A 26054-nucleotide genomic window follows, 5' to 3' on the forward strand; every position below is an offset into this window, starting at 1 on the left:
CCGTGGGCGGCGGCGACCACCTTTATTCGGTCTCTAGCGAGGGGCAGCGGCCGCGGGACCGGCCCCGCAGCGCGGCCCGGGCGCAGCCGGGCGGGGAGGAACGGGCACGGCCAGCACCGGGACCGGCACCGAACAGGGCGGGGGGCCTGGAGAGGAGACGGGCACGGGAGACAGAGCAAGGGACAGGCATGGCAGTTCCGGGGTACGCTGGCACAGGAGGCCAGGGACCGGGCCAGCACAGGGGACAGGCAAGGTCGTCCTGGACCGAGGATCAAGCCAGCATAGCCAGCCAAAGGGACACGGCAAAGGACAGCATGGCCAGGGCAGGGGACAGGCACGGCCGGCACAGGGGACACACGGCCATGCCAGGCTACAGGCACGGCTGGCACAGGGGACAGGGGATGGCCAGTGCGTGGGTCAGGCACAGCCACAACATGGGACAGGGCAGGGGACAGGCGTGGCCATCCCAGGGAATAGGCACAGCTGGCACAAGGGACAGGGCAAGGGACAGGCATGTCCAGAAGAAGGAATAGGGCAAGGAACAGGCATAACCATCCCAGACAGGCAGGGGACAGGCACAGCTGTCCCAGCCCCCCACAGACACCCCAGGGGACCAGCCCCGAACCCCAGCCCTGCTTGGGGAAGGGGCCCGGCCGAACCCCCGGGGCAGCAGTGCAGGGCCCAGCCCCACCGGGGCAGCAGCAGCAGCAATGTCCGAGCAATGTCCAGGGCTGAGCCCAGAGCAGGATTCCCCCCCAGGGAGGAGGGTCCCTGCCCGGCCGTGCCCTCAGAGCGCGCTCTCCTTGCAGGCCCCGCTGAGGCTCCGCGGGCGGCCGCGCTCCAGGCGGCGCGAGGACAGGAGCCGCCGCAGGGACGAGGTGGAGCTCAGGTCCCCGCAGCTCTGCAGGTGGATCCCGTCGTGGGGCCGCTCTGCACCTGGCCAGGCACTCCAGGGAACCTGCAAGCCATGGGGATGGGCTGCAGCCACAGGGATGGCAGCCCTGGCCGTGATATCCCTGTCCGTGATACCCCTGCCCATGGCATCCCTGCCCATGGCATCCCTGCCCATGGCATCCCTGCCCATGGCACCCCTGCCCGTGCACCCCTGCCCATGGTACCCCTGCCCTTGGCACCCCTGTCCCTGACACCCCTGCCCATGGCACCCATGTCCATGGCACCCCTGCCCGTGGACCCTGCTGGTGACACCCCTGCCCATGGCATCCCTGCCCGTGGCACCCATGCCCATGGCACCCCTGTCTGTGCCACCCCTGTCCCAGGCACCCCTGTCTGTGCCACCCTCCCGTGCTCACCCCCCTGTGCTCAATCCCCCCCACGCTCCAGCACAGCCAGGCAGCACACAGGGCAGGAGGACAGAGGTGACAGGGATGGCAGAGGCGTGCATCACGCGCCCACACTGGCATTTGGGACAGGTTGGTTCCCGTCAAGGCCTCCCGGGCTGCGCAAGGACTCCCGTAAAGCTGAGCTGTGGGGATGTCCCAGCAGCTGCCTCCAGGTGCAGTGACTCAGGGGCAAAGCCAAAGCCATTGCAACAGGAATGATTTTCCCAGCTGTGGCTCCAGTGGGGATCAAGGAAAAGGAGCTGCCCCCCAGGAAGGGCTGGGCAAGGACAGTGCTGCAGGAAGAACGCTCTGCCTGCAGCCAGGGTGCCCACACAATGGGGGTGCAGCAGGGGAAGGGAAACAATGGAAGGGCCAGGGTGGAGGTGTTGATGAGGAGAGAAGGGAGGGGAGCGTGGATGGGAGTTCTCTGGGAAGGAGGAGTTGCCCATCCCTTGTAGCTTCCAGAACCCACCTGTTTGTGCCCATGGAAGCTGTGCCCAGACACCTCCATGCTGCGCTTGGGTCTCTGCAGGAACCTGGCCACCAGCCCACGGGTGCCCCGGTAGCCCTTGAGGTCCCCCAGGGAGCGGGTGGTTGTCTTTGACAGCTGCTGTGGCACCTTCTTGGAGGGTGGCAGCTTGTTCTTCCCCACGGAGCCAGCCCGGAGCAGCGGCGGGGAGTCACAGTGGGAACGGTGGAGCAGGCAGGCCTCGGAGCACAGCCCTGTGGGAGGGGTGCTGTCACACTCAGGACACTGCTCTGGCAGTCCTGTCCTTGTCATCAGAACAGGGACACTGCCCTGATGGACCTGTCTCATTGTGAGACCCAGGACACTGCTCTGACAGGCACAGGACACTGCTCTGATGGGTCCATCCCCACCATCAGACCCAGGACACTGCTCTGACAGTCCTGTCCTCATCATCAGATACAGGACACTACCCTGATGGACCTGTCTCATTGTGAGACCCAGGACACTGCTCTGACAGTCCTGTCCTTGTCATCAGAACAGGGACACAGCTCTGATGGCCCTGTCCCCATTGTCAGACCCAGGACACTGCTCTGGCAGTCCTATCCTTGTCATCAGACCTAGGACACTGCTCTGATGGATCCATCCCCCCCATCAGACCTGGGACACTGCTCTGACAGGCACAGGACACTGCTCTGATGGACCTGTCCCCACTGTCAGATCCAGGATACTGTTCTGATGGACCTGTCCCCATTGTCAGACTCAGGACACTGCTCTGACAGGCACAGGACACTGCCCTGATGGACCTGTCCCCACTGTCAGACTCAGGACACTGCTCTAATGGACCTGTCCCCACTGTCAGGCCCAGGACAGTGCCCTGATGGACCTGTCCCCATTGTCAGACTGCTCTGATGGATCCATCCCCATCATCAGACCTGGGACACTGCTCTGATGGACCTGTCCCCACTGTCAGGCCCAGGACACTGCTCTGATTGACCTGTCCCCACTGTCACACCCCAGGACGCTGCTCCCAGCAGACCTGTCCTCAGAGCCCTGGGGTCCTGCTGTGTCCCATCCCCAGTCAGCAGGAGCAGTCCCACCACTGGTCCCCACTGTCCCAGCCCCAGCAGGGTGAGTTCAATCCCCAGAGGGCTACAGACACCCCCCACGCCCCCTTTCTCTCCCAGTACACCCCAGTGCCCTGACCTGTATCAGCGGAGGAGTCAGACACGGTGTCCTCCAGTGCTTTGGTATAAAGTACTTCCCTGAAATCTGCTGGGAGCAGAGAGAGCGCTCAGGCCTGGGCAGCCGTGCACACCCCAGGCAGCAGAACCCTGCAGCACCCCTGCTCCCAGCCCAGCAGAGCTCCCCTGCTCGCCCCGTTCCATCCCAGACTGGCTCTAATCCCACCTGGCCGCACAAAACCGCAGCCAAACCTTGCGGCACATCCCGGCCGCACCGCACAGACGCTGCTGCCACCCTCCCATCCCATCCCATCCCATCCCATCCCATCCCATCCCATCCCATCCCATCCCATCCCATCCCATCCCATCCCATCCCATCCCGGACGTCATTGTCACCTACCAGCACGGCCGGCCATGGGGACGCCGGGGTCACTGTGGGACCTCAGCAGCGGGCGCGGGGCCAGCCCCGGGGCCGGGGACGAAGGGCACGAGGTCTCGCTGTTGCGCCGGGGGCGGCCGGCGGTGGCGGTGTCCGTGTGGCGGCCACCGCCGCGTCCCTGCAGCGAGGAGCCCTTGTCCTTGAGGCGCACCTCGGGGAAGCAGGGCCCGGCACAGCGCACCGGCCCCACCAGCCGGTTGCAGCTGTGGGTGACGGCTCCCCCCACCAGGACGCCGCCGTCGGGGCCGGGCTCCGCGGTGGAGCAGGAATAGGAGCGCTCGCCCCGCACGCGGGGCTGGGGCATCTCCTCGAAGGGGCCCTGCAGGGCCAGCGTGGGGCTGCGGGCGTGGTGGCTGCACTGCACGCAGTCCACGCTCAGGCAGTAATCGGCGCGGCTGCGCTGGATGGAGCGGAACAGGACGTAATCCACGGAGCGCATGGAGCCCTGCAGCTCCAGCAGGCACGAGTCCTCCGAGGGGCTGCTGTCCCCGGGGATGTCCATGATCTCGGACATGATCAGGGACCCGCTGTCCATGGAGACTGCGAGAGGAGAGGACGGGCACGGCTGAGGAGCTGCTGGAAGAGCCGGACGTGCCCGGGGGGAGGAGCCCTCACCTTCCCCGCTGAGCACGATGGAGGGGACACGGTCGCAGGTGCAGGCGTGGGAGCCCTCTGTCAGCTGTGAGTCGAACAGGGTGGCCTGTGGGGCAGCAGGCACAGAGCTCAGCTGAGCTGGAGCCCATCCTGCCCAGCCTGCCCTGCCCACGGCCCCACAGCCCCCACCTGGCTGTCTCCCCGCAGCCCCATCACAGTCTCGTATGATGGGGGGAAATCGGTTGGGTAGAGAGGCACGGGGCTGTCCATGGAGCCGTTGTAGGTGATGCTGTGGAGGCAAGAGCAGAAAAGCCACTCTGGGTGGGACAAGCCCAGCCTGGGGGCACACGGACCCCCCTGTCATACCAGCCTCGCTCCCAGCTGGTACCTCTGTGCATCTGTCTCAGAGCTGCAGGTGTACTCAGGTGGGTAGTAGGGGGGAGGTGGCACTGGAGGCACAAACTCCTCGAAGTCCATCATGCTCTGCAGGAAGGTGTCAGGTGGGGACGTGCATTCCAATGTCACAGAGCTCGAGCGCTGTGGGACCAGCTGCAGGGAGAGGGGACAAGGGAGAGCTGAGACCTCCTGCCCTGAGATCCAGCGAGGGATGTGCATCCTGGGCTTTAATCTGCATCTGGCTGGTACCCCCAGGACCACCCCAGCCTGGGACTGCTGCTCCTGGGCCAGAGCTGGCACTCACCACATGGACGATGTCAAGGGAGAAGATCTGGATGCAGCACACGACAGCAGAGAGCATGCAGATGATGGTGGAGAAGATGGTCAAGCCACAGACACTGAAGAGGAGATCCTGGGGAGCAGTGGGGTGAGCTGCAGAGCCCGCCGAGCATGGCCGGGGGTGCGGCCGCTTCCCAGGGAGCCCTTGCATCCCCCTGCTCCTCCACCTTGAGTGCCACACGGATGCTCCGGCAGTTGGCGTTGGGGAACATGGTCAGCTGCTCGCTCTGCTGGCTGCAGGAGGCGGGCGGGGGCTCCGAGCGGGCCTGGCAGCAGACACACGTGTCCCTCTCCTGGCGACAAGAAACACTGCGAGGAAGCTCTGGATGCCGGGCGATCCCCTGAGAGCCGCCAGCACATCCCACCAGCTCCCCAGAGCCCCCCACAGCCAGCAATGAGCCCGGGGGTCCCTGCTCGGCCTCACCCTCTCGCAGGCCTCCAGGGTCTTCACCAGCTGCGCGTTCTGGCACGACAGGATGGAGCCGGCGAGGCTCAGCATGACGCCCAGCACCGAGAGCAGCGTGAAGAAAGCGATCTGCAGCGGGAGGAGAGGGGCTGCCGGCGGAGCAGGGAGCCGGCAGAGCACCCGGGGGCACGGGGGTTGCTCGGCCTCCCCATCCTGGGCTCCCCCGCCTGCGGAAGGGTGTCCCCCCAACACCTACCACCAGGGTGAGCGGCCGCTTCCAGGAGACGATGCCGACCAGCCCGGACAGTGCCAGCTGCAGGTGCACAAGCCCCGGGGTGAGCACAGGGAGAAGGCTCTGTTAGGCAGAGGGGCCAGAGCAGCCCCTGCCCACGGGCAGAGCCCCCTGGTCCCTGCAGGCCTGGAGCCAGCCCGGGAGCAGTGGGGCTGTAGGAGCAGCCCTGGCGCCACGAGATGGGAGAAACTGCTGATTCAGGGCCTGGGGACTGCGGGCTGCTCTGGCTGGGCAGCAAACCCAGGCCAGCATCCGTGCTGCAGGGTCACCACGGAGGACCCCGGGTGCTGCCCCCACCCCAATACCCAGCAGACAGAGCAGAGCCCCCATCGCCACCCCGTCCCTGCCCTGTGGTCACAGTGGTGCCCCCACACCCCTCCCTGCCCGTGGCTGCGGACCCCAGACATTCCCCCGCACGCCCCGGGGGTCCCCATCCCTCACAGAGTCACCCTGGGGGAGGCCTTGGGATTCTCCCACAATGCACCGCGGCAGGAACGGGCAGAGGGTGGGGGAGCAGCGGGGCTGCCCTCCCCTGGGACCGGCGGCGGGCTCGGTCCCGGGGGGGCAGCGCAGCCCCCTCCCCGCGCCGCCTCGGCCCCGCACTCACCGAGAAGCCGGCCCAGGACGGGCAGGAGTGCCGGATTTTGGTGGAGGGGGTGATGGTGGCCGCCACCAGGCTGAAGGTGACGATGAGGACGCCCAGGATGGCTTGCACGAGAGCCAGGACCAGCAGGACCTGCAGCCAGGTGCGCTGGAGGCGGAGGTGGGTGAGGCTGCGGGAGCTGCGGCCGGTCAGCGAGCGGCTGGAGTCCGTGGGGGAGGGCATGGCCGCGGCGGGCGGCGGCTCGGGGCCGGCCCCGGAGCCCCGGGGCAAGCGGCGGCACCGCGCCAGGACCGCGGGGAGCAGGAGCAGCCGCTCTGCGGGAACGGGCCGGGCTCCACCTTTCGGCCTTGCCGGAGGATGCTGACGGCGGCTCTTCCCTGCCCCGGGCGGGGGGGGCTCGGGCAGCGCCCACGGCCACGCGGAGCCGGGGCCGCCTGAAGCTCCGCGGAGAACAGAACCGGCCTAGAAGCGCCGGCCGGACACGGAGCGCGGTCCCGGGACCGCCGCCTCCTCCCTGGCCGTCGGTGGAGCACCGGGCCCCCGCCGGGAGCTCATCCCGCCCCGCGGGGTCCGAGAGCCGCCGCCCGGGACGCGGCCCCCGGGGCAGCGGCAGCAGGCGGGAGCCGCGCTCCGGACCGGAGCATCCTCCGCGGGCGGCGGCGGGCGCAGGGCCGGGTCCCGGTACCGGTAGGGGCGGGCGGCTACCGGCGGTCCGTCCGCCCCGCGCCCCGCAGCCCCGGCGCCGCGCGGAGCGGCGGGCGGGGACGCCGGAGCGGCGGGAGGCTGCGGCCGAGCATCGCCGCCGCCGCGCCCTCCGGGAGCGCCCGGGGCCGCAGCTGGAGGCGGGCGGGCGGCGGAGCGCCGGGAGCGGCGGGGACGGTCCCACAGGCCGGCGGGGCTTGGCCGCGCCCGCTCCGGGGCCGCCCCTGTGCGGCACGACGGGAGCTGTAGTCCGCCCACACCGGCCCCGGGAGCCGCGACACCGGCAGAGGCCCCGCCGCTCCCCCCAGCCCCGGGTGGCGCACGGAGATGGCGAAGGAGGGGTGTGAACCTTCATTTATTCCTTAAATAAACCGGGAGCGGTCGGGAACAGCACACGGGGAGCAGCGGAGGAGGCGGGGACGCCCGGAGGAGCCCCGGCCGCAGCGGGACCGGGAGGGCACCGGCCCCCACGGCTGAAGGCACAAAGCCTCTCGCCAGCCCCGGAGCATCCGAGAGGAGATGGACTGAAGCAGAACGCGTGAGACCTGTCCTGGGGATCCCCAGGGACACCAGGACAGGGGACAGAGGGCAGGTAAGGGGGCGAGGGGCTGCACACCGGGACTGGCTCAGCCCCCGAAGGCCTTGGCTGAAGGGTGCTGGGGGCAGCAAGGGGGTCACAGTCCTCGAAGCGGGTGGGGAGGGGGCTGCAGGAGCTGTTCAGCCCTCCCTGGAGGCAAAGGGGTGCCATGTAAACGCCAGGGCTGCTCCTCGGCACCCAGCCTGGCTTTGGGCTCCACATGGACGAAAGGCAGGATCCCCACAAGCAGCAGCTGCCCGAGCTCTGCCTGTCCCTGCCCTGTTCTCCTCATCCCTGGGCCTGAAGAGAGGGAGAGGATGGGGAAAGGGACAGGACAAAAGGACGAGACACCCTGGGGAAAGCACCAGCCCCATCCTCATCCCACTGGAGCAAGCCCCAGGAGGAAGAGGGGGATGACGTTCTTGGCAGAGCATGGGGGTCCCAGGGCACACGGGGGGCAGGGGACCCTCCCACACCCTAAGGGAGCACAAGCGTCATCACCAGGTGGGGAAACAGGAGAGCACAAGGAAGGCAAGTGACCGTTCCAGTCCCTGGAAGCAGCATTCCAGCCATCTGGGGAGGCTCCTGACCCCAGCAGCTGGTGCTGGAAGGGAGGGCGATGGCTCAGGGCTCCCCACCCTGCTCCCCCCAGTCTGCTGAGGGGAGGGGACCAGCACAAACCACAACAGCCTCTGTCCGTGAGGAAAGGGGGTTAAGAGCAGCAGACGATTCAGGCACCAGCACTTCCAAGCTGGGATGAGGCAGCCTCTGACAGCCGATGGGGATCCAGTGAAAGTGCGACTCGGGTTTCCTCTTCCTCGGGAAGAGCCCCGGGGCGCCGGGAGGGGCAGGGCCCGCACGGCTACGGGGCACGGAAGGCGTTGGTGGCCGCGCCCGCGGCGGCGTTGGCCGCGGCCGTGCGCACGGCCTGGTTGGAGAAAACCCCGGCTGCAAACTCCTCCTGCGCCTTCTGGAAGCTGGCACCCGTGCGGCGGTACAGGGAGTGGATCTGGGGCAGGAGGGAATGGGGTCAGGGCTGGGGCTGCAGGCCCTGGGAAACAGAGCTGTGATGGCCCAAACAGCCCCAAAAGGGATGAGGGATGGCTCTGGCTGCAGGTCCTGAGTGAACAGAGCTGTGATGGCCCAAACCTCCCCAAAGGGATCAGGGATGGCTCAGGCTGCAGGTCCTGAGTGAACAGAGCTGTGATGGCCCAAACAGCCCCAAAGGGATCAGGGATGGCTCAGGCTGCAGGCCCCAATTGAACAGAGCTGTGATGGCCCAAACCTCCCCTGAAAGGGATGGCTCAGGCTGCAGGCCCCTGGTAAACAGAGCTGTGATGGTCCAAACCTCCCCCAAAAGGGATGAGGGATGCCTCTAGCTACAGACCCTGGGTAAACAGAGCTGTGATGGCCCAAACCTCCCCCAAAAGGGATGAGGGATGGCTCAGGCTACAGGCCCCTGGTAAAGAGACTTGTGACGGCCCAAACCTCCCCAACGGGATGGCTCTGGTTGCAGGTCCCAGTTAAACAGAGTTGTGATGGCCCAAACCTCCCCCGAAAGGGATGAGGGATGGCTCTGGCTGCAGGCTTTGATCCCAACCCACCTTTTTCAGCATGATGATCCCAAGCACAGCCACTGCCGTGAAGGACAAGGACACCAGGATCATCATCACGGCCACGGCCGTGTTAGTCCGCAGCGCTATCAGGCTCAGGATCCAGCCACTGCAAAACAAGAGGCTGTGGCCCCAGGTTCCCTCCTCCCCACCCACCTCTTGCCTTTGTAGGGTCAGCACATGGCCCACCTGAATCCCCAGTTTGGGATGCCAATGGCCTGCAGCACATACATCACGTTCTGGGCAAAGAAGACGAAGAAGAAGACAAAGAAGTTGAAGGAACTGTCGCTCCTGGGAGGAAGAAATGGGCACGGTTAGGCCACAGAAGGAAGCTCCCAAACCTTCCTTAAAGCAGGAGAACAGGGAGCTCGGGATGGAACAGCACATCCTGCAGAGCCAGAGGCCCCCAGGAGCTGGAGCAGGTGCCCAGGGCTCGGGACACACCTGAAGGCTTTGTACATGGGCCGGTACCAGCAAACAAAGGAACAGGGCGTGTAGAGCAGAGCCCAGAGGATGGAGAGGCCAAACCCAGAGCCGGATGTGGGATCCACGCAGAACCAGGCGAGCGAGGACAGGAAGTTCAGGAACAGAGCAATGGTGCTGGCTGAGGGACAGGACAGAGCTCAGGAGCCCGTCCAGGCTCCCCCAGCCCCCACAACCACCTGTTCATCCCCGTTTCCCCGCCGCAGCAGCACAGGAAATTCATCCTTCACCTGCTGCCAGGCTCTGCCCCGAGGCTCCGCTGCAGACTCACCCATCCAGAGGTAGTACATGGTTGTAACTGTTTTCTGGAAGTCAGCAGGGATCTCCACGGGGATGTCCTGGTAGAAGCACGGCTTCACCGGGCAGAAGGACGGCAGCGGGGGCCAGTTGTTGAGCCTCGCTGCGGACGGAAAGGGGTGAGGAGGAGCGAGGAGGGCTCCGGGGGGGTCCCACCCCTGCCCAGCCCCGCAGCCACTCACTCTGGGAACCGCCGAGGGCCGCGTTCTGCAGCTCCCGCTCCCGCCGGTCCAGCTCCTCCGCTTTCCGGTTGAGCTCCTCCTGCCGCTTCAGCAGCTCCGCCGTGGCGGCGGCGGCCGAGGCCTGCGGAGAGGGGGGACACAACCCTTGGGCTCCCGCCGGTGCCCGTGTCCCGGCCTGGCGGCGCCTCCCCCCGTACCTGCGAGCCGTAGGAGCCGTAGTTGCGGGGCTCGGTGGGACTCGCCTTCCGCGGGGGCTGCGCGGCCGCCGGTACCGGGGGCGGCGGCGCTACCGAAGGGGTCTGGAAGGGCGGCGGTGGCTGCAGGGGAAGAGCAGAGAGGTGAGACCCGCGCCGGCAGCGGGGAGGGCTCCGGTGCCCGGGAAGAAGATCCGGTACACGGGCAGGCCCCGGTGCCCGGGCAGGCCCCGCCGCTCACCGCGTCGCTCTCGAAGGGGTTGTAGCCATCCAGCACAGCGCCGGGCCGGGCCTGCAGCGCCGCGGGGTCCTGGAAGGGGTTGTCCGGGAGCACCGCGGGGCCGCCGCGCTGGGCCATGGCCGGACCGGGACCGGGAGCGCGCTGGACCCGCGGGACCGGCGCCGCCGCCGCCGCCAGGCCCCGCCCCTGCCCGCCGCTGATTGGTTCAGCTGCGCCGTGACGTCATCGGGGAGACCCCCGCCGCAGGGGGCCGCTGCGCACGCGCCGGAGCCGCGCCGGGCGGGGCGCGCGCGTGACGCGGCCACGTGTCCCGGGGTCACGTGCAGCGCGCCCGTCCCCACCCCAACCCCCGGGCCCGCCCTTCCTTCGGGTACCCCCGACCGTGTATCCGCCGCCCATTACCCCCCGGTGTCCCGGTATCCATCGCCCATCACCTCCCGGTGTCCCGGTATCCATCACCCGTCACCGCCCCGTGTCCCGGTATCCATCACCCGTCACCGCCCCGTGTCCCGGTATCCATTGCCATCACCCCCCGGGTTCCCCATGTTCCGGTCCCCGCCCAGCCGGACCTGCCGGGACAGCAGCTCCTCCTGCGTGTTCCCCCGGTCCGGCTCCCTGCTCTTACCGGGCAGCCCCGGTACCGTTCACCTGTTGCCCGCGCAGCGCCCCCGTCCCCCCAGGCGTTACCCCGCGGGTCGCGGGGGCCGCTCCAGCAGCTGTCACCACAGCCAGCCAGGGACTCGGGCACGACGAGCACTTGGGGAATTTCTCCTGTGTCTCCTGGAGCTGTTATTTATAGGAATCTCCAAATCCTTCCCCTCCAGCTGCCCGGGGACTGCACACTGACCTGTCCCGGGTCCTGCTGAGCATCCCGGGAGCAGGACATGCACCTGTCCCTGCCCTGTCCCCTCCCGCTGCTCAGCAAACTCTAAAAACACTCTGCACAGACTGAGAGTGACATCTGAATCCCACAGGTGAGCTCCCACCTCAGCCCAAACCTGCAGCTACTCCTGGCAGAGGTGGAAGCTGTGGATTTGGGGTTTGGACACCAGCATGAGTTTATTTTCTTGAATCCTAAGGTATGAATCAGTCAATTTAATTCTCCTCCAGCTTCAGGGTGGGGCTGGGCACAGGGGCAGGGGGACAGGAGGCAGTGAGGGCTCCCAGCCCAAGCTCAGTGAGCTGGGATCACAAGTCCATGGAGATGGCTCAGTGTCCCCTTCCTGAGGCCCATGGAGATGGCTCAGTGTCACCTTTCCTGAGGCTCTCACAAGTCCATGGAGATGGCTCAGTGTCACCTTTCCTGAGGCTCTCACAGGCCCATGGAGATGGCTCAGTGTCCCCTTCCTGAGGCCCATGGAGATGGCTCAGTGTCCCCTTCCTGAGGCCCATGGAGATGGCTCAGTGTCCCCTTCCTGAGGCTCCCCCCACTCACTCCAGGTGAAACCAGACATTTCCTTTCCCCTCTGCATGGTGACAGCCTGGCACAGCCTGATGGTGCCACAGCAGAGCACATGTGTCATCCCCATCCCAGCGAGACTCTCCCCCTGCCATCAGCTGTGACACAGCCCAGAAAACACCCAGGGAACAGCCCAAACCAGGGCCCAGCCTCCCTGCAGAGCTGGGAAGAGTCAAAAAGCCACAGCCAGCCCTGGGGTGGATGTAGGACAGTAGGACAGCTGGATGTGGGCTCCTGACAGCCTCTTTTCCAACAGCCACCAGCAGCAGCCAACACTCCCCAACTAAGGCTGAGAGGTTCCTTCAGGTAAGAGAACAGAACCCCAGAACCCCTTCCTGGCCAACACCTTGGGTATTCTCTACAGGCCTGCAGTGATGGAGGGACCATCATCACTCAGGGAAGCCCTGTTTGAGGGCCCCACTGTCCCTTCTCTGCCTCCCACGCCAACACTGCACCCAGGGCATGAAGAAAGGGCCAGTCCCTGGTTTTCTGCCCCACACAACAGCATCCACTCAGGTCCAGCTGCAGCCCTGAGGGCCAACAGCAGCTCCTATTCAGTGTAGGCTTGGTGGATACAGCTGGACCACAAAGTTCCTCTCATCCCTCTCCTTCCCCCCACAGGGAACAGCAGAACGACCCCAGGATCAGCTGCTGTCAGGCCAAACCCAGACCAGGTGCTTTATTCACTTCATATTTATTTTTCACAAAGACTGTACAAAATTCTTATAAAACTCTGGTGTGGGGATGGGCTATGACATTGATCCAAAAAATAATTCCCATGCAGTCCCACCAGTTCCATAACTTACAAGGAAACAGATAAGCTACAGAGAGCTGCGAGTCCTGGAGTATTTACACCGAGGAGGGCAGGAACAGGAGACAAAGCAACACAGGACAAGAGGTATTTACAGCACGGACACACAGACCCCCCTCACCTCACAAGAACAGCAGCAGCGACAGCAGGTCAGGCCCGTGGTGCTCCTAGGCCGACAGAATCTGGGCTATTTACAGTATCTCACATATTAACAGCTTTACAAACGTGTCCAGGAAGTTCATCTCATGTTTATATAAAAAAAAAAAAAAAAGCACCAAGTGTCTGAATAGAAATCACACAGGCCTCCACGGGGGCTAGAATCCGAGGGCTGGCTGGCACCTGTGGCGTCACCGGCTGATGTCCCGGCTCGAGTCCCACATTTTTGTGCTGGGCTCCATGCCCAGCATGTCAAAGAAGGGGTGCTTGAGGGCCTCAGCCAGGGTGACACGCTTGGAGGGCTCGTACTCCAGCATGCTCTCGATGAGGTCGAACAGGCGGTGATGGTCCTCGGCCTCCGAGGTCAGGTATCGCTGCAGGTGGAGGGGAAGGTGAGGCTCAAGGAGGCCACATCCCATCCTGGGATGTTCCCTGGTTTGTTCACACCATCTCTCAGCCTGGAGCTGAGCTCTGCACTCCTCTCTATCCAGAACTGACAGATTTTCACACACCCTCCCTTCCCCAGGCACTTCCTGAACTTTCCATGTTCTCCTCGTCCTCCACTTGAGATGAAACTCGGGCTGCTACAGCTTCCTATTGCTGGGACTTGCTGGGACAGCCAAGGCTCCCTTCAACCACCCTTCTGCTGGCCCAAGCCTGCCCAGAGGGGGAATCTGAGGAGGCCTTACCCGCAGTGGTTTGCAGTTCTCCCGAACGTAGCGTCCAGCTGAGGTGTTCTCGTCCCAGTCCAGGCGGCCGTGGTAGAAATATTTCTGTTTCCTGTCAGAGTAACAGGTGGCAGCAGGTTACACCTGAGCACAGCACACCCTGCAGCAGCAGCAAGGGGCCAGCCCCAGTGGGACACAGCTGGCTCCAAAGTGGGATCTCCCTCAGGGAGAAGCACTGCCCGTGGAGCAGGAGGGCTGGCACAGCTGCAGGGCCCAGCTGGCCTTGCTCACCTTGTCTTCCGGACCATTCGAGAAGGAATTGGCCCCAAAATCCTCTCCATCATGGCCAGGTGCTCCCTGTTGTCATGTGTCTGGGAGAGAGAAATGTAAAGGGAAGGCATGGAATAGATTCCAGTGGTTCTGCCTCCAGCCCTGGGTGTTCCCCCACCCAGAACCCCTTCCTGGCCAACACCTTGGGTGTTTCCACAGGACTGCAGGGATGGAGGGACCCCCATCAGTCTCAGGGAAGCAGCCAGCATCCTCTCACCAGTTGGGAAGTACCCACACAACACAGTTCTCACCTGGAAAAGGGTGAAACCCACATAATACTCAAAGATGATGCAGCCAATACTCCACACATCACAGGGCTGGCTCCAGCCAAGCTCTGAAAAACAATGTTGTTTAAATAAATGATCCAGTTACAACACAAGAGTCCAAATCCCTCTTTCTTTTAAAAATAAATAACTAATAAAAAAAAAACAAATAACATCCTATTCCAGCCAGGCTTCTGGTGCTCTGCTGGCAATACACTGCCCAGCTGGTGGTGGATCATGGAATCATCAAGGTTGGAAAAGACCTTCAAGATCACCAACTCCAACCTGTGACCAATCCCAGTCCAGGACACTGAGTGCCACATCGAGCCATTCCTTGGACACCTCCAGGAATGGGGACTCCAAACCTCCCTGGGCAGCCCCTTCCACTGCCTGACCACCCTTTCCAGGAAGAAATTCCTGCTGATGTCCAACCCTGGCACAACTGGAGGCCATTTCCTCTTGTCCTGTCCCTTGCTCCCTGGGAGCAGAGCCCAAGCCCCCATGAGGAAGCTGTGGAGAGTGAGAGGGTCCCCCCTGAAACTCTTTTTTCCCAGATGGAACAAACCCAGAACAATGACAGGGCTGTAACCATGGAGTTCCCAGGAAACAGCACTGCAGAGCTGTTAAATCAAGCACTTCTCGTCTCCCAGGGCAAAGCCAGAAAGCTCCTGAACGATGTGGAAGCCCAACACCCCCTATCCCAGCGGGGTACAGGGGGCACAGCTGCCCTGGCAGACCCAGGGGCACCTTACCCAGGATGACTTCAGGGGCCCGGTAGTGCCTGGTGGACACGATGGTGCTGTGATGCTCGTGGTCAAAGGTGGCACTGCCAAAGTCCACCACCCTGATGGCCGTGCTCTTCACGCTCCTCTCATCCCGTTTCTGCAGGGGGGACAATGGCATCCATCACCTGGCAGCCCCTCCAGCCCCTGCCTTACCCAGCTGAGGGCACCACGGGAGGGGGAAGCTTCAGCAGCCCCAAAGCAGCTCCCAGCGGCAGCCATGGCTCACTCAGCACTGGCAGATGATGCAAAGCCCTGAAGGACTGCACAGAGCCCACATCCCCTGGGGCTGTGTCTGACCCCTCTGGCAGGGTCAGGGACACCAAGAGAGAGCCAAGTGAGGCAGTGTGTTACCTTTTCCAGGTTGTAGGAGAGCTCGTAGTCAGAGTTCACAAAGAGGATGTTCTCTGGCTTGAGGTCAGTATGGGTGAGTTTATTGTCATGCAGAACTGAGGGAGAAAACAGAGCCTGGGTGAGGGGAGAGAAGCAGAACAAGGCTGCACCCCTCCAAAAAGCCATCATTGGTTCAGTTTGCTCATACTGGCACCAGTTGAACCCACATTTCAACCTGGGTGTGAACAGCCAGGCAAAGCCCAGGCCACGATGCTTCAGTAGAAGCACAAAGATTTATTGTATTGATTGCCAGAAGGTGCAGGGGGGTGGATGCTGGAGTGCTCTGAGCTACTGCCAGCCCACAAGCACCAGAAAATGAAGAGGATTCATTCCCAGCGGGGCAGGAAGGCTCAGGCTCAGAACCACAGCAAAAACTTGTTGCTCTGGGCCACCAGTTGCAGAAAAGTGCAACCTACTCAGCTCCCCAGGTCAGCCCAAAGCAGGGGGAGAGCAGCAGGGAACACTTACACTTCACAGCCTGGCACACCTGGAAGGCCATGTGCCGTACTTGGTGGATGGGGTAAGGCAGGTAGTTGTTATCCTTCAGGAAATCAAAGGTGCTGAGCCCCAGCAGCTCGAAGGAGATGCACATGTGGCCATGGTAGTCAAACCAGTCAAACATCCTGACACAGAGACTGACAGAAACATTCCAGTTGGGAACAGCTCTGCAGGCACCACTCAGCTGTGTCACCCCTGTGTCAGGCTCCTCCTTTCCCTGCTCAGTCTGTACCTCACAGCAAGCCAAGGTGCTTCCAAAACTATTTAGGATCACCTTCAAGCACACAACACCCAGCACTTCTTCCACCCCAGCCCTGAAACCAGCCCTTCCTGCTGAACACCAAGAGCACACTCACTTGGTGTTCTCAGGATCCTTCTCGTTGATTTTCTCCAGCACGTTGATTTCCAGTCGAGCAGCCTCTTTGTATTTCTCCACGTTTTTAATGATTTTCAGAGCAACGCGTGCACCACCCCTGTGGAAGAAACAGGAAGGAAGCACAAGGTGAGCCCTGAGCAGGTAAAAGAAGCTGTGCCCTGTGAAAGGGACCTTCTGACCAACCTCCCTTGCTCAAGCAGGTTGTTATTAAGGGTTGTCTACCAATGGTGCCCCTTTCCCTCCCTACAAAACAACCCAGAAGCTTCCCCCAGCACTTGGGCAACACAAAGAGGGTGAGAGCCTGGAGCAGCAGAGGATCTTGGAAACCAAGAGACTGATTTTCACCCCCAGGCTCCCACATTTTGCCAGCCACGGTCTCCCCTTTCCCCACATACCTCCGGTGATCCATGCACTGCACCACTCTGCCGAAGGTCCCTTCCCCCAGGGTGCTGATAATCTCATCTGGGAGGGAGAGAAGGAGAGGGAAGGAGCTGAGAGAGGGAGCAGGACCTGGCTGCAGTGATACACAGGGCAGAGGAGAATGCATTGCAACACCTAACCTGCACACAGCTGGAGAGACCGGAGCAGCGGAAGGCTGACACCGGCTGCACAAGGCAGCTGCCCTAATTCCCTGGCACTTCAGTAACAATACACAATATAAACGTAGCTTTAACAAAAGGGGAAGGAAAAGGAGAGGGTTTTCTCTTTAATAAACAATGAAAATAAAATGAAACAGAAAGATAAGACAGATCTGCGACTGCGATGGGAGCTTAACTAGAGAGCTAAATTATGTTACGATTTGGCTGTACATCTTTCTTGTAGCCAGTCGCCGACGCGATAGATCAGATGCCCCTCGTCGTCGTCCTCCACACTCTTGGCCCTTCTGCTGCTCTGTCGACTCCGCTGCTGGCCCAGGCAGACAGGGAATTCATCATTCACCAATCAGATTTTCAAACCAGCGCAGCAGCAGCCAGCGTCACGCATTGGTTGGTTTGGAAATTCACATGGTTGTTTGAGGAGGGGTTGCAGGAGGAGATTCCCAGCCAATTCATACGGCACAGAGGAATATATAACGATAGGGATATTGCAAGGGAACATGTCAAGATACAACACACTAGCTCAGAAAAGAAAAAAACAGTTTGCTTTTCGTTGTAGCAAAAAAAAAAAAAGAAAAAAAAAAGAAAAAAAAAGAAAAAGAAAAAAAAGAAAAAAATAAGAAAAAAAAGAACCTACAAACAGCCCCAACCCGAACCAGTGTGACAGCAGAGCTGTCAGAGTGAGGGAGCTGAGGGGCATGGAAAGGGCTGGCTGTTCTTGCTCCCACGGGGGCTCAGAGAGGAACAGCACCGGCCTTCGGGTCCTGGGGACAGCCTGAGCACGCCGCAGAGCAGGGGCAGCAGGAGGCAAGTGCTGGCTGGGAGCTCCTGCACAAGCCCAGGCTGCCCCCACAGGCACCCCTATCCCACTCCAATAACCGCCCACACAGCTTCCCCCAGCCCCGACACTCAGGGAAAGATGAACTCGGAGATTTCAGAAAAGCGGCTTTAGATACAATGATCCATCCAAAACGGAAAGTTCCCAGTGACTGCCTGGGGAAAAGATGGACACTTCTTCCTAGACCCTCCCCCAAAGAGGCTAATCCTGGAAGGACTAACTTCCAGAAGAGAAGCTGAACCCAACAGGGAACAGGGACAGCCCTGGGATGAGGCAGATAAGAGGTTTATGCTGGAGAAGAGAAAATTCCTGCCTTCGGTTCCTCAGCTAAGTATCCCCATACTTGGGAGCAACCAGCCAGCAGACTTGGGACCCAAATCCAGCCCTCAATCCCCTCCCTGGACACAGAGCCAGAACAGACCAGACAACACTGAGAGCTCCACACACAGAGCAGAGAATGTGTCTGGGGTCTAACAGAAGTGGAAGGTGAACAGCAGAACAGACAAGAAGAGAAAGCCAGGGATGCTTCCGGGAAGAGCCTGGGATGGTTCTGCCTCCACCTGAGCTGAGTGCTCCAAAAGCTCTGCTCCTCCACAAAGCCCAAATCAGCTGGGCCCACCCAGGAGGATCCTGCTCAGAGCCAAGGCCCGAAACAGGGACCACAGGGGCAGTCACCTGTCCCAGGCTCTCTGGGACTGGGACCAGCTGAGCGCTGGCTCTTCGAGCCTTGCACAAACCCTGCCTGGCTGGGGCTCCTACACAGCCCTCTGTGAGCATCACTGAATGGGAGGAGATGCAGCACCACCCTGGGGACCCGCCAGCCTCGGGGGGCACTCCTGTCCTCCCACTGAGAGAGGGCCTGAGCCACCCGTGCCCAGCTGGCACCGGGCAGCGCCAACCACGGCGCGCAGGGACGTGAGCAGCAACAACTCTGCACCAAAACTCCTCTAAAAAACACACACACACACACATACACACAGAGCTCAAGCCGACTCCGACAGAGCATTTAAGAAGTGAATTTTCTACTTACCCAGCTCAGCACCTGGGAGAGAGAGAAAGGTTACAGGGCAGGCACGGCACAGCAGGATACTCACCGATGAGGAGCGGCTAAAGGACCGGCTGCGGCGCCGCCTCCGCCTGTGCTTACGCCGGCTGCTTTTGCAGCTCCGGTAGCTGCCCTCGCGGTCCCGGGAGCGCCGGTACTCGTACGAGTGGCGGTACTCGGGCTCGTAGTAGGCGTCGCCCCGCTCGCGGCTGTAGTCGTTGCGCCTGTAGCTGTCACAGTAACGGCGGTCGTAGGCCCTGCGGTCTGCTGAGTGGTCGTCGTAGCTGGGCGTGGGGAGAGGGGAGGGGTCAGTCCCTCTCGGAGGGATTCAGAACATCTGAGATAGCCCTGCTACCCCAAATGGTATAAAACTAACAGGATGGGCTCTGAGGTGGTGTTGGAAAAAGGTTTAATAAAGGAGAAATAAAAAAGATCTTACAAGTAAGAACCCAGCCAGGGGCAAGAGGTTCTTGCTCTCAGAGGAACCCAGCTACCCCAAATGGTATAAAACTACCAGGATGGGCTCTGAGGTGGTGTTAGAAAAAGGTTTATTAAAAGGAGAAATAACAAAGCTCTTACAGGTAAGAACTAAGCCAGGGGAAAGAGGTCCTTGCTTTCCCAGCACACCTGAGATAGCCCAGCTACCCCAAATGGTATAAAACTACCAGGATGGGTTCTGAGGTGGTGTTGGAAAAAGGTTTAACAATAAAAGGAGAAATAACAAAGCTCTTACAGGTAAGAACCGAGCCAGGGGAAAAAGGTTCTTGCTCTCAAAGGAACCCAGAACATCTGAGATAGCCCTGTTACCCCAAATGGTATAAAACTAACAGGATGGGTTCTGAGGTGGTGTTGGAAAAAGGTTTAATAAAAGGAGAAATAACAAAGCTCTTACAGGTAAGAACCCAGCCAGGGGCAAGAGGTTCTTGCTCTCAGAGGAACCCAGCTACCCCAAATGGTATAAAACTAACAGGATGGGTTCTGAGATAGTGTTGGAAAAAGGTTTAATAAAAGGAGAAATAACAAAGCTCTAACAGAGAAAACTGAGCCAGGGGAAAGAGGTTCTTGCTCTCAGAGGAACCCAGAACATCTGAGATAGCTCTGCTACCCCAAATGGTATAAAACTACCAGGATGGCTTCTGGGGTAGTGTTGGAAATGGAAAAAGGTTTAATAATAAAGGCAAAGTAACAAAGGTCTTACAGAGAAAAACCAAGCCAGGGGAAAGAGGTCCTTGCTCTCAGAGGAACCCAGCACACCTGAGATATCCCAGCTACCCCAAATGGTATAAAACTAACAGGATGGGTTCTGAGGTAGTGTTGGAAATGGAAAAAGGTTTAATAAAAGGCAAAATAACAAAGCTCTTACAGAGAAAACTGAGCCAGGGGAAAGAGGTCCTTGCTCCTGCTGAAACACCCCACAAAAGGGATTATTTCCTTTGTTCTCTTCTTTTTCTAGTGAATTACTGTCCAACAAATTACCTAGGCTGGACCTCTTGGCCTCTGTCCAGTTGGGCAGCCCCAGGTCTGAGGTGAAGTCCCAAAGGTCCTATGAGGTGTCTTTGTACCAAACTGGGAGAGAAACTTCTGGGCTTTTTGCCTTTTTAAGCAGACAAAGAATAATTTTGGACCAAACATTGCTACACTGGGGAATGCTGAGGGGTTGGAGTGGACTTGAAGATCTTCATCACCTCGCCCTAGACCAGACTGCCTTGTCCAGTCTGGCCTTGAACACTGCCAGGGTTGGGGCAGCCCCATCCAGCCAGTGTGCCAGTGTCTCACCACCCTCACAGGGAAGATCTTACTCATGTCTAGCCTAAATTCTCTCAATTTATACCTATTATTCCTTGTCCTATCACTACAGTTCCTCATGGAGGGTCCCTCTCCAGTTTCCTTGTAGACCCCTTTTAACACTGCAAGGTGCTGTGAGGTCTTCACACAACCTCCTCTTCTGCAGGCTGGAAACCTCTCCCAGCCCCAATCCTCTCACAACCTTCTCTTCTACAGGCTGGAAAACTCTCCCAGCCCCAATCCTCTCACAACCTCCTCTTCTCCAGCCTGGAAAACTCTCCCAGCCCCAATCCTCTCACAACCTTCTCTTCTCCAAGCTGGAAAACTCCCCCAGCCCCAATTCTCCCACAACCTTCTCTTCTACAGGCTGGAAAACTCTCCCAGTCCCAATCCTCTCACAACCTTCTCTTCTGCAGGCTGGAAACCTCTCCCAGCCCAAATTCTCTCACAACCTTCTCTTCTCCAAGCTGGAAAACTCTCCCAGCCCCAATTCTCTCACAATCTTCTCTTCTCCAAGCTGGAAACCTCTCCCAGCCCCAATTCTCCCACAACCTTCTCTTCTCCAGCCTGGAAACCTCTCCCAGCCCCAATTCTCTCAGCCTTTCTCCATGAGGAAGGTGTTCCAATCCTCTTAACAACACCCCAGCCTCCTCTGGACCTGTTCCACAGTTCCATGTCCTTGTTATGTTTGGAACACCAAAACTTTTGCAGTGCTTTGAGGGAGCCTAAGGCAAGAGGCCATGAGCTTCCAACCCTTGGCATAACAAGGGGGACAGGGATCTGTGTCCCAGCCAGGTGAGGGACACTCAGAGCTGAGGACCCCAGACCTTCCTGTACTCAAACTGTGAAGGGATAAAAGCTCAGCGGGTCCTTTGTTCAGGATCCCTCCTTGAAGGCAGCAGCTGGAGCTGTTACTTTGTTATTGCACCAAGATTAAACCATTTTTAAGGATTGAGATGTCTGAGACTCTGCTGTGAGAAACCAGGGCTGAGCCAGTAAGGAAACTGGTCTGACTGGGAGTGTGGGGTGTGTAGGGAGTCAAACAGGGCAAACACTGGGTCACTGAAGCCACTGCTGTGAAGGAGCCTCAGTCCCTGCTCAGGTGGTGCAGTGGCACTGCCAGAGGGGCTCCTGGCTGCCAGACAGGGAAGTTTCCCAAAGAGGGGAGTGAGGGGCTTTGGTGACAAGCACTGCCCAGGCTGTGACAGCTCAGAGCAGGCCTGGGTCACGTGGAACCTGGGTGAGTAGGGATGACTGGGCCATGATTAAGGGACTGGAGCATCTCTCTTAATGAGCAGAGACTATGGGAGATGGGCCTCATTAGTCTGGAGATGACTGAGAGGAAATCTCATTACTGCACATCAATATCTCCAAGGCAGGTGCCAGGATGGTGCCAGACTCTTTTCAGTGGTGCCCACTGACAGGATGGGTAGCAAAACCATCAACTAAAACACACCATGCTCTACCCCAACACAAAGAAGTTGTTCCCACAGAGGGTGGCAGAGCACTGGCACAGCTGCCCAGGCTGAGCATGGCACCTCCCTCTCTGAGGACACCCCACATCAGTATCTCCAATGCAGGTGCCAGGAGGGTGCCAGAGTCTTTTCAGTGGTGCCCACTGACAGGAAGTTGTTGGCACAGAGGATGTGAGAGCACTGGCACAGCTGCCCAGGCCGAGCATGGCACCTTCCTCTCTGAAGTATCCCACATCAGTATCTCCAATGCAGGTGCCAGGATGGTGCCAGACACTTCTCAGCGGTGCCCACTGACAGGAAGTTGTTGGCACAGAGGATGTCAGAGCACTGGCACAGCTGCCCAGGCCGAGCATGGCACCTCCCTCTCTGGACACATCCCAAACCCACCCGGCCGTGTCCCTGAGCACTGGGTGACCCCAGAGGTCCCTCCCAGCCCAGCCCCCGTGTGAGCCCGTGCAGGAGGGCAGCTGAAGCCCCGCTCACCTCCGGGATCGGACGTGGTAGCTGTCCTCCCGCCGGTGCCGCCGGTCCCGCTCGCTGCTGCTGGACCGGGACCGCGTCCGCCGCCGCTTGTGCTTGCGGCTCCGGTAGCGCTCGTGGTAACTGCCGCGGCTGCTGCGCTCCGACGAGCGGTACCTTCGGGAGTGCGGCATCTGCGGGGACAGCACGGACACTCAGGGACCCGTGGGGACAGAAGGGGGACAGCACGGACACTCAGGGACCCGTGGGGACAGAAGGGGGACAGCACGGACACTCAGGGACCCGTGGGGACAGCGGGGGGACAGCAGGGACACTCAGGGACACTCAGGGACCCATTGGGACAGCGGGGACCCCATGGTAACTGCCGCGGCTGCTGCACTCCGACGAGCGGTACCTTCGGGAGTGCGGCATCTGCGGGGACACCAGGGACACTCAGGGAGGCGTGGGGACCCTGTGGGGACACCCTGGGGACAGCGGGGACTGTCAGGGACTCATGGGGACAGTGGGGATCCCATGGGAACAGCAAGGACCCCGTGAGACACTCATGGGGACAGCAGGGACCCCGTGAGACACTCATGGGGACAGCAGGGACCCTGTGAGGCACCCATGGGGACAGCAGAAACCTGTGGGGTCAGCAGGGACCCCATGAGGCATCTGTTGGGACATCAGGGACTTTGTGAGGTCAGCAGAGACCCTGTGAGGCAGCTGTGGGGACAGCAGGGACCTGTGGGGACGGCACAGACCCTGCGAGGCATCTGTGGGACCAGCAGGGACCCTGCGAGGACAGCAGGGACCCCGTGGGGCACCCAAGGGGACAGCAGGGACCCTGTGAGGCACCCATGGGGACATCAGGGACCCTGTGAGGCACCCATGGGGACAGCAGGGACGCTGTGGGGACAGCAGGGACAGTGAGGCACCCTGTGAGGCTCCCGTGGGGACAGCAGGGACCCTGTGAGGCACTCGTGGGGACCCCATGGAGACCCCCTCTCAGCTGTGAGGCACCCGTGGGGACAGCAGGGACCCTGTGGCACCTGTGGGGACAGCAGGGCAGCATTAACAGCTGCATGGGACAGGAACCCAATGTGTGTGAGTGTGCCAGGGGATCTGAGAGAGGAGAGCAAACTCTGAGAGACCCCAGAGCCCCACAGGACAGGGTGAGACCCCCTCATGGTCATCCTGCCCCGTTCCCTTTCCCAGAAAAAGAACCCTGGTTCTCATGGCCAGGTTTGTATCTCTTCCTCACACCCATCTCTACTGCCCACAGCTCCAGGAACAGCTTTTGCACCTTTTCTCTTCAAGCTGCCCAGGAATGAGGGAAGCAGCACCAAGGGAGGTGAGGGAATGTGAAATGAAGCCCTGGATGTCACCAGAGCCCCTGGGCAATGTGAGAAATGGATTTATAGAAAATCCTCAAAGCCTGGCAGAAGTTTTAAAAGGTGGCCTTGCAAATAAGACTGGATAATTTGGAGAAACAGAAGTATGAAAGATGCATTGTAGTGGGACCCACGAGGGGTAATTTTAAATTATTTGCTTTAAAGTATTTACAGCATGGTGTGGCTAAATAAGCCAAAAAATTATTCTGATGTACTGTAATTAAGAAAGAGTTCATTTCTGATTGTGATGACGTGAATTATAACATCTGAATTCTTTCACCCTTCATATGAGACTGAGAATAAATAGAATAGAATAAATAGAGAATAAATAGGATAAAAGAGAATAGAATAAATAGAATAGAATAAACTGAGAATAAACATAATAAAAGTTTTTAAAATGCCTCTCAGTTGCCCCATCTCTGGGTCAGAAAAAGGCTTAATCAGGCTTGATCCAGCAATGGATGCGCAGAGAGCAGCTCCCCAAGAGATGCCTCAGGTTTCCTGCCAAGTGACATCTACACTGGGTCACAAGGGTGGGGAAGGCTCTGGGGCTGTTTGGTCTCTTCAGCTGGGACTGAGGGGAGATCTCAGGGGGCTGCAGCTTCCCCAGGAGGGACAGCTCTGGTCTCTGCTCTGTGTGACAGTGACAGCACCCCAGGAAATGGCTGCAGCTGTGGCAGGGAGGTTTAGGCTGGATATAGGAAAAGGTTCTTCCCCCAGAGGTTGTTGGGGCACTGCCCAGGCTCCCCAGAGAATGGTCCCAGCCCCAGGGCTGCCAGAGCTCCAGGAGAGGTTGGACAATGCTCCCAGGGATGCACAGGCCGGGATTGCTGGGGTGTCCTGGGGAAGGACATCAGGATGTGCTGATGCCTTTGGATCCCTCCCAACTCAGGAGATTGGTGACACACATCCCTCTGTCAGTGGAGAACCACCCAGGAGCAAACCCTCCCTTCCCAAAGGGCACCAACAGAGCCCTGCAGATCCTCAGCTCTGCTTCTCTGGAGAGCCTGGAGCCAAGGAGATCCAAAGGGCACCAACAGAGCCCTGCAGACCCTCAGCTCTGCCTCTCTGGAGAGCCTGGAGCCAAAGGGATCCAAAGGGCACCAACAGAGCCCTGCAGACCCTCAGGGGTCTCAGCTCAGCCCCTCTGGAGAGCCTGGAGCCGAGGAGATCCCGAGGTGGGATGGCACAGAGGCTGCAGCCCCTCAGACCCTGCCAGGCCGTGCCCCACAGCTCTCAAACATTCCCCGTACGGATTTGGGTTCCAAGCACAATTGGTGGAATCATGGAACGTTAACTGGGAGGGACCATCACGCTCACTCAGTCCCACCCCCTGCCATGTGCAGGGCCACCTTCCACTGGCCCAGGCTGCTCCAACCTGGCATTAAACACCGCAGGGATGGGGCAGCCACAGCTTCTCTGGGCAATCTGTGCCAGGGCCCCAGGAAAAGCCGGAGCTCCCGCGGCAGTTTCCCCCATCCAAAATGCCCCCGGCTGCGTCCCCGTCCCCGCCCAGCGCTGACATCACCGCCAGGGCTCGGACAGGCCGAACCGGCCCCGGCGTGGGGTGATCGGGGGCACGGGCCCGGTACCGCCTGCACGGGGGGCTTTGCCCGGGGTTCCCCCCGAGCCCCGCGGTTTCCAGCCGCGGACTGAAGGGAGCGCGAAGGCGGCGCTGGCGGCCCGCCAAGGCCCGGCTCCGTGGAACGAGCACCGGGGCTGCGTTCCGCAGCGGGGCTGGAACCGCTTGGGGACGGTGATGGCGGCCGCGCCGGGTGGGGCATCCGCCGTGCAGGCCCGGAAGCACCGGGACACCGGGAGAGGGCGGGGCGGCCTCGGCGGGGAGGCCCCGAGCGGGTCCCTCCGGGCCATCCGGCCCCGCCGCCCTCACGGGAACACCCAGGCCGCCGATTGCCACCGCGGCCCCGCCGGGAACGACAAACCGGGCCCGCCCCGCGCCGCCCTCACCGGCCGCGGCCTACCCACCCCGCCCCGGCCCGCGGGGCCTCGCACCGCGCCGCACCGCCACGCACCGTCCTCGCAGCCAGCCCGGTGCGCTTGTCCCACAGGAAATCCGTGATGGCGGCCGTGGGCCCCCGGGCCCCGCTCCAGCTCCTGCCGCCGCCGCCGCCGCCGATCCGGGTCCTGCCAGCCCGCGGGGCCGCGCACGCACGTACGCGATCACGTACTCACGCACGTAGGCGCGCGGAGCTGCGTCACACCAGGTGGGGCCGGTGGGCGGGGTTAGAGCAGAGGGGCGGGACCGGTTCCGCACGGATCCCTCTTTAAGCCACGCCCCCTTCTCAGACCCAGCGGCGCGGCCTTGGCGAGGCCGAGGGGCGGGGCGAGATTTGAGGGGCGGGGCCTGGGTCACTCG

The 26054-nt window shown here is 60.9% G+C and overlaps 3 protein-coding genes and 1 long non-coding RNA gene across 8 annotated transcripts; 1 reads left to right on the forward strand and 3 right to left on the reverse strand.

The window, feature by feature from the left end:
- Window positions 1–5: 5 nt before the first annotated feature.
- Window positions 6–6894, reverse strand: ENTREP3 (endosomal transmembrane epsin interactor 3). 3 transcript variants are annotated; one of them, XM_054651307.2, is made up of 12 exons: window positions 6064–6892; window positions 5421–5477; window positions 5183–5293; window positions 4926–5051; window positions 4724–4831; window positions 4412–4572; window positions 4213–4312; window positions 4045–4129; window positions 3391–3969; window positions 3013–3081; window positions 1813–2063; window positions 6–958 (listed from the first exon to the last, which is right to left on the reverse strand). In XM_054651307.2, the coding sequence occupies exons 1-12, from the start codon at window positions 6280–6282 to the stop codon at window positions 788–790; spliced, it is 2037 nt and encodes a 678-aa protein (XP_054507282.2). In that variant the 5' UTR covers window positions 6283–6892; the 3' UTR covers window positions 6–787. The 3 variants fall into 3 exon arrangements, with proteins under 3 accessions (XP_054507282.2, XP_077048103.1, XP_077048104.1); XM_077191988.1 differs by having other exon boundaries at window positions 3013–3078; window positions 6064–6891; XM_077191989.1 differs by lacking the exon at window positions 3013–3081 and having other exon boundaries at window positions 6064–6894.
- Window positions 6086–12706, forward strand: LOC143696235 (uncharacterized). Its single transcript, XR_013185661.1, has 6 exons — window positions 6086–6219; window positions 7141–7354; window positions 9124–11323; window positions 12065–12114; window positions 12430–12482; window positions 12593–12706. It is a non-coding gene; the product is annotated as an uncharacterized LOC143696235 (long non-coding RNA).
- Window positions 7102–10484, reverse strand: SCAMP3 (secretory carrier membrane protein 3). The gene is made up of 8 exons (XM_054651315.2): window positions 10350–10484; window positions 10112–10231; window positions 9915–10035; window positions 9707–9835; window positions 9397–9556; window positions 9142–9243; window positions 8944–9061; window positions 7102–8348 (listed from the first exon to the last, which is right to left on the reverse strand). Exons 1-8 carry the CDS (start codon window positions 10464–10466, stop codon window positions 8202–8204), a joined length of 1014 nt encoding a protein of 337 aa, XP_054507290.1. The 5' UTR covers window positions 10467–10484; the 3' UTR covers window positions 7102–8201.
- On the reverse strand, window positions 12487–25886 carry CLK2 (CDC like kinase 2). Of its 3 annotated transcripts, none has more exons than XM_054651313.2 (13): window positions 25711–25886; window positions 22308–22477; window positions 18614–18848; window positions 16895–16988; window positions 16481–16547; window positions 16066–16182; window positions 15680–15846; window positions 15173–15267; window positions 14789–14918; window positions 14025–14107; window positions 13735–13814; window positions 13465–13555; window positions 12487–13149 (listed from the first exon to the last, which is right to left on the reverse strand). In XM_054651313.2, exons 2-13 carry the CDS (start codon window positions 22475–22477, stop codon window positions 12967–12969), a joined length of 1512 nt encoding a protein of 503 aa, XP_054507288.2. In that variant the 5' UTR covers window positions 25711–25886; the 3' UTR covers window positions 12487–12966. The 3 variants fall into 3 exon arrangements, with proteins under 3 accessions (XP_054507288.2, XP_054507287.2, XP_054507289.2); XM_054651312.2 differs by having other exon boundaries at window positions 16895–16991; XM_054651314.2 differs by lacking the exons at window positions 16895–16988; window positions 22308–22477; window positions 25711–25886 and having other exon boundaries at window positions 18614–18750.
- Between the last annotated feature and the right edge of the window lie 168 nt (window positions 25887–26054).

Source organism: Agelaius phoeniceus, chromosome 31, assembly GCF_051311805.1.
Source record: "Agelaius phoeniceus isolate bAgePho1 chromosome 31, bAgePho1.hap1, whole genome shotgun sequence".
Taxonomy (NCBI): Eukaryota; Metazoa; Chordata; class Aves; order Passeriformes; family Icteridae; genus Agelaius; species Agelaius phoeniceus.